Below are 7373 nucleotides of genomic sequence, written 5' to 3' on the forward strand. Positions count from 1 at the left end.
TTACGGATGGTTGTGAGCCACCATGTGGTTGCTGGGATTTGAACTCGGGACCTTCGGAAGAGCAGTCGGGTGCTCTTACCCACTGAGCCAGCCCCACCATTTGCTTTTTAAATGTAATGTAATCTGTCTGAAGTCTGATGGCCTGTCTTCTCTCCACACAGGTAGCCATCATTTCTTCTTTCCTTTTTTTTTTTTTGGTTTTTTTGAGACAGGGTTTCTCTGTGTAGCCCTGGCTGTCCTCAATCTCACTCTGTAGACCAGGCTGGCCTTGAACTCAGAAATCCGCCTGCCTCTGCCTCCCGAGTGCTGGGATTAAAGGCATGCGCCACCACGCCCAGCCTCTGAGTATAGATTTCTTATGTTCTCAGGACACTTTATTATATTTTTATAAGTCTAGCAGTTTAGAGAAGACCTGTTATTATTATTATTATTATTATTATTATTATTATTATTTGAGATAGAAAAGAATGAGTTAGTGATAGAAGCAGCAAATTAATGAGGAATAACTAAAGTAAGTCCTTAGATAAGGGGGGGTGGGATCATTGGTGAGGAAGATATGTATTTTATTTAAAAAATGTTTTGGAGACAGGACCTCAATATATAGCATAGGCGGGCCTTGAACTCAAGATTCTTTTGCCTCAACCAACCTGCAGGATTTCAGGTATGTCACCTGGTGTGTGCATCTCGGTCTCTCTCTTCCTCTGTCTCTGTCTCTGTCTCTCTTGAGTCAGGGTTTCTGTCTTGCAACTCACTCTGTACCAGGCTGGTGTTGAACTCAGAAATCCACCTACCGCTGCCTCCCAGGTGCTGGGATTAAATGTGTGCGCGACCATGCCTGGCAGCTGGCAAGTTCTTCAGAAAGATTGGACCCTTTTTAGAACTACAAAGGGCAGAAAGGTGGCAATAGAAATTTCTCCTTTCTTCTTTCCTCCTCCTCCTCTTCCTCCTCCTCCTCCTCTTCTTCTTCTTCTTCCTCCTCCTCCTCTTCTCCTTCTCCTCTCCTCCTCTTCTCCCCTCCTCCCCCTCCTCCTTCTCCTCCGGTTCTCTAAATAAACTTCGGTTCTCAGGAGTGCTCAGCTAGTGCCATATGTGCTACATCCCCAGGGAGAGAGATTTCTGAGGATGTCTCACTTCCCATTGGGTGGTGGCAGAGACGCATTTGAAGCTGGAAGGATGGTTTCTGGAGGATGCAGAAAAGATGTAAAACTGTCACTGTGGACAGAACAGTCAGATACAAAGATGAACACAGAGGGATCTGTTGACTCAGACAGACATTAGGAGCACTGGCTGGTCTAGTAGAGGAACTGGGTTTAATTTCCAGCACCCACATGGCAGCCCACACCTAACTATAACTATGTTCTTGGGAGCTGGTGACCTCTTCTGGCCTCATTGGGAAGCAAAGAATGAAGGTGTTGTACAAATGTACATGCAGGCAAAACACCATACACATAAAATAAAATAAAAACACAAAAATTTAATGCAAAATGACTTTGATGATTTATAAAAGAAATGTCACATGGCAACTTAATTTATATTTACAAATTAAAAACAAATTTATATAAATGTATTTACACAACAGTACATTAACCAATCATTAGTTAAAATGTTACAGATAAACGTTGAACAGAAACAACAAAACATAAGGCAGGCTTCAATCCTTGGATAATCTTTTATGGTTTTTTTTTTTTTTTTTTGAGTAATAGCCCAGCTGTCCTGGAACCCCCTTTGCAGACCAGACTGGCCTCGAAGTCCCAAAGATCTGCCTGCCCCTGCCTCCCAAGTGCTGGGATTAAAGGCACCACCACACAGTCTAGGGACCTCTTACAGGATGCCTAACCACTGGGAGGCACTGGTCAGAAGAGGCTGTGTGTCTCAGGCTTCAGGAAGCAGGGTAAAGGGACCGACAAGCTTTGGGTGCCCTGTCCTTTACCTCTATTTTGGCGTTGGATGGAGCACAATCCTATGTAAATGCTCTACCACTGAGCCAAACCCCTGGCCCTGAAAGTCCCTTTAAACTGTAACCAGAAGCATAAATCAAGACAGACTGAAGGAAAGAAATGTAAGACATTTAAAAAAGTTCTAACGTAGCTAGAAAAACCTGAATGTGACAATGTATTCTATGATTCATGGGCCAGTGATCTGAATCAAGGATGCTATTCTCTGTGACTGACTGGGTACCACACTTCTGCGTTGTAGATCACCTGCCAGGAGGCAGGCCCGGGTGCTGTCAAGGCAGGCTGGCAGTGTCAAGACAGTAGCTACGGATCCCACTGCTCCAGTCCACTTAGGGCTTTATCTGCACATTAACAGCCACAGGGGAAAGAGTGTCAGCCAAACACTTGTCATTGGCCCTGCACTTGGAAGCCACCCCTGGTAAGTGCTGGGCATTCCTGCCCTGCAGCCAGGGAGGGAGCTTGACAGCTGCCTGGGCACGGATCCCCCAGTGCCGCTGCCAGGCCGACTCTTACTGTGGCTGGCAGTTTTATGGAGATGCTATTGGGATCTAGGTGTTAGGGAGAGTTGGCAAGTATTTTTATAAGGGAATTAGAGAAAAACAGGTATTTTAACCAGATCTGAGATGCTTTATCTTTTTTTTTTAAAGATTTATTTATTTATTATATGTAAGTACACTGTAGCTGTCTTTAGACACACCAGAAGAGGACATCAGATCTTGTTAGGGATGGTTATGAGCCACCATGTGGTTGCTGGGATTTGAACTCTGGACCTTTGGAAGAGCAGTCCGGTGCTCTTACCCACTGAGCCATCTCACCAGCCCAAAGTTTCCTCCTTTGATAGTTTTTGTAGACCAGGCTGGCCTCGAACTCAGAAATCTGCCTGCCTCTGCCTCCCAAGTGCTAGGATTAAAGGTGTGCGCCACCACCGCCTGGCTATGATTTATGTTTAATTAACCAAGTATATCAGTGTGTGTGTGTGTGTGTGTGTGTGTGTGTGTGTGTGTGTGTGTGGTGTCCATTTCAGCTTCGTTTCCTATGCCCTTATCTTACTGCCTTACTTGCAGCCTGATATGTGAACCCAGTATACAGTCTGGCAGATATATTAGTAATAATTAAAAACAGCTCATTTTATTTTTTTAAGAGGACCAGCCTCTTCTTCTTCATTTTTAAAAAGATTTATTTATTTATTTATTTCATGTATGTTAAGTACACTGTCACTGTCTTCAGACACACCAGAAGAGGGCATCGAATCCCATTACAGATGGTTGTGAGCCACCATGTGCTTGCTGGGAATTGAACTCAGGACCTCTACAAGAGCAGTCAGTGCTCGGAACTGCTGAGCCATCTCTGCAGCCCAACGGCTCATTTTAAATGATCTTGGAACCAGTAACATTTCATGATTACCTTACAAATATAAGTACTATTTTTTCACATAGAATGCTTACACATTCAAATACCAAAGGCACTTTCAGTTTCCATGATAAATAAAAACACATTAATTATTGTTTGTTATCTTCAGTTTCTGTGTCCGTGGTGGTCACTGAGAGCCCAGTTCTGCACCTCCCCTTTGGCAAACAGCATGAAGAAAATGGCACCGAACACGTTAATAGCAGCAGCGATACAGAAGACAATCTGCCATTCCCTAATAGTGTTCTGGACAGGGAAGGAAGAGGCAAAGGGGAAAAATGTTTGTATAAGAAGGATGCAATCACAAGGCTGGGAGAACAGAAATATTCACTGATGTCTGTGCCTGGGGCAAAGCAGATACCTGTCCGCAGGAGGACTGTGGAGCGATTCTTCAGTCCAGAACCAACTGATAATGAGGGGAACCAGCTCATATAGACATGACAGAGACAGACAGAGCGGACTGGACTCTGCTTCTATAAAAAGCTCAGACAAAGCTAACGGCTGTTGCCCTCAGTGGTGAGGGGGGCATGGCAGGAAAGAGAACAGCCTTGCTGAGGGGCAGTGTTCTGCTCCGTGACGGGACAACAGCTGCCCACACGTATCAATGTCTTGAGTATGTATTGAACTGTCTCGTTAGGATTTGTGAATTGTCCTAATGTCTCTTTCCACTGTCCCCACCTGTCTTTACAGAACTAAGTTCTCTCCCGTCTCCTTTCTTCCTCTGTTCACTCTCTCTTTTCCCTGAGACCAGCTTTCACTACGCAGCCCGGCCTTTGCTTCTGAAGTGCTGGGTTACAGGCACATGACACTGTGCCTGGCTTTTTCACTTCTTCGTTTGCTTTAAGGATCACATGTGTCCTGGGCTAGCCCTGATCTTGCTCTGGAGCTCTCAATTCCTGATCCTCTCTCTTCTCTCTCCCATCTCCTGACTGCTGGGCCTATAGGCACACACTACTAGCTGGCTTAAGCCAGTACTTTTCACTTGGCCTATGGTAGTCCTCCAGATGGTCACGATAACTCTGGCTGCTTCCCACTTACTCCTTTTTTTTTTTTTTCCGAGACAGGGTTTCTCTGTATAGCCCTGGCTGTCCTGAAACTCACTTTGTAGACCAGGCTGGCCTCAAACTCAGAAATCCTCCTGCCTCTGCTTCCCGAGTGCTGGGATTGAAGGAGTGCGTCACCACGCCTGGCTTCCCATTCACTCTCGCTCCAGTTTCCTGACACCTCACTCACCTGGTGATCCAGTTCATGCAATTGTTATTTTATATTCTTTGTGGTTTTTTGCTGTTGAGATTGAACCCAGAGCCTTGTAAGTTTTAGGCATGCATTTTGCCACTGAGTCATGTTCCTGCCAACATACACACTGTGTTTGGTGAAATATCATGACTGTTAAACACTTAGGCTCTAAGAGCAGGGGGTGGCGGCACATGCCTTATTTCAGCACTCTGTTTTAGGAGTTCTCTATGTTCATTTCCTATTACTTTTTGTAACTAAGTCTTTAGACGAATAGATATATAAGGTATTCTTCTTTTTCTTTTTCTTTTTTCTTTTTTTTTTTTTTAAAGACAGGGGTTTCTCTTTGTAGCCCTGGCTGTCCTAGAACTCACTCCCAGGCTAGCCTTGAATTCAGAGATCTGCTTGTCTTTGCCTCTTGAGTGCTGGGATTAAAGGTGTGAGCCACCATGGTCTGGTGACATTTAAAATCTTTGATGAAGTCATTTTAGCCTTTTTTTTTTTAAAGTTAGGATTTTATTTTTCATTTTTTAATTTGTGTCTATGTCTGAGAGTATGCCATGTGTGTTCAGGTGCCTGAGAGGACAAGCGTTACCCGTGGTTGTGAGCCATCCATCATCTCCCTGGAGATGTTAAATGTTAAAACTGAACTCATCCTCTTCAAGGGCAGCCGGTGCCCTTAGCCTTGGAGCTAACTCTCCATCCCCACTGTTCTCTTAGAGATTTTGTATTGCATTTCTGTTTGAGAGTGTGTGTGCCTGCAAGTATGTGGGCACATACACTACGATATATGTGTGGAGGTCAGAGGTCATGGGTCAGTTTTAGCCTTCGACCATGCATGTGGATCCTGGGCATTGGACTCAGGCATTGGTGCCTCTACCCACTGAACCGTCTTGATGAGCCAGCACTGTTTCCAGAGCCAGCCTGGTCAACGTACAGAGCGCTGGGCTGAAGATTTTCATTTAATTCTACCATTCTGCCTAACCCCCAAGGCGTGGTCTCTGAAACAGTATGCTTTTTTTCTTTTTCTTCTCTTGTGCCAAGATCACAGATACTCTAACTGCTCCACTATGCTCAGTTTACTGCTGGGAATCAAACCCAGGGCTTCATGCATTCCAGCGAAGTGTTCTATTCTAGCACCGAGCCACACCTCTTCCAGCCTGAACACAGAATCTGAAGCACTCTTCTGGGTTTTTTGGGCACGGTATGTATTTGGTGTTTAGATATAACATTCAGGCAAAACATCCATATAAACATTAAAAAAAAACACTCATAATTTTACCATTATAATAAGCTCAACCTGACACAGATGTGAAACTTTCAAATATTTTGAGTTTAAAAGCCAAATTTCTACTTACATCAGGGGTCAGACTTTTAGCAATGATGGGTCCTGTCATCCCGGGAATAGTGGCAAACGTGTTTGTGATGCCCAAGAGGATGCCAGCATACCTGGGAATAGAATTTCACAGAGACTTGTGTTACAGGGTAGCTCCTTTACAGACAGCTCCTCCATTCCCCACCTGTGTTGACATTCTGTCTCCACGAAATTTTATATTTTAGCAAAAACCTTGCATTTATATTTTTCTTTTCTTTACTTTTTCCCAAGACATGGTCTCTTTGTGTCCTGGAACTCAGCTCTGTAAACCTGGCTGGCCTCAGACTCACAGAGATCCGCCTGTCTCTGCCTTAGTGCTGGGAATAAAGGCGTGCATCACCACTGTCTGCTTATAGCTTAGGATAAAGTCCAGGGGGTACCTATGCCTGAGCAAAGAAATCAACGTGGAGGCAGGGTGGGTTGGTTCAGCTAGAGCAGGCCTTTTTTTTTTTTTTTTTTGGTTTTTTGAGACAGGGTTTCTCTGTGTAGCCCTGGCTGTCCTGGAACTCACTTTGTAGTCCAGGCTGGCCTTGAACTCAGAAATCCGCCTGCCTCTCTGCCTCCCGAGTGCTGGGATTAAAGGCGTTCACCACCACGCCCTGATGGCAGAGCCTTTTGTAAGATTGCTTACACTGGGAGGCTGGAGAGATGGCTCAGCGGTTAAGAGCACTGACTGCTCTTCCAGAGGTCCTGAGTTCAATTCCCAGCAACCACAGGGTGGCTCACAACCATCTGTAATGAGATCAGATGTCCTCTTCTGGTATGTCTGAAGACAGCTATACATATATTCATACATGAAATTAAAAAAAAAAAAGACTGCCTACACTAGGTTAGAAATAAAAATAAATGAGCACAAATGCCCATAAAACAGCACACACGGTAACACGGCTGCCATAAAACAGCACACACTATGACACAGCTGTCATAAAACAGCACACACGGTAACACGGCTGCAGATAGGATTCCTCTTGTTAGAGAACTTTTGTTAACCTTGTTTTGTGGATCTACCAGGACCTTAAAAGTTAAAACACTTGTGTTAGGGCATGGTGTGGCATGGCGGGGGGCACAGGGTGGCAAGGGGTGGAACAGTTAGGCGTGTGGCCCGGTGAGGCCCACCTTTAACCCCAGCAATATGGAGATGAAGAGAGAGGAGGGTCAGGACGATCAAGAGTGTAAGGCAAGCCTTGGCTATGTATCAAGTCTGAGGTTAGTCTGGGCTGCCTGACATCCTATTTCAAAACCCAGAAAGGAACAGATTATAGGCTGGGGGTGCAGCTCAGTAGCAGAGCCCTTGTCCAGTGTGCTTGAGGTCCTGTGTTTCAATCTCTAGCATCTAAACAAAGCTACTTCCTGGTGACGAAGTTGAATTTTTTTTTTTTTTTTTTTTTTTTTTTTTTTTTTTG

At 44.7% G+C, this 7373-nt stretch overlaps 1 protein-coding gene across 1 annotated transcript in view; it reads right to left on the reverse strand.

Annotated features, from left to right (window-relative positions):
• Nucleotides 1-3242: 3242 nt before the first annotated feature.
• Slc17a5 (solute carrier family 17 member 5) overlaps nucleotides 3243-7373 on the reverse strand; it is a 41946-nt gene continuing 37815 nt past the window's right edge. The window contains exons 10-11 of the mRNA XM_021207519.2: nucleotides 5954-6044; nucleotides 3243-3608 (exon numbers count right to left, since the gene is read on the reverse strand). Coding sequence (XP_021063178.1) covers nucleotides 3471-3608; nucleotides 5954-6044 — 229 coding nt within the window. The 3' untranslated portion in view covers nucleotides 3243-3470. The remainder of the gene's footprint in view (nucleotides 3609-5953; nucleotides 6045-7373) is intronic.

The sequence above is a fragment of the Mus pahari genome, chromosome 10 (assembly GCF_900095145.1).
Source record: "Mus pahari chromosome 10, PAHARI_EIJ_v1.1, whole genome shotgun sequence".
NCBI lineage: Eukaryota > Metazoa > Chordata > Mammalia > Rodentia > Muridae > Mus > Mus pahari.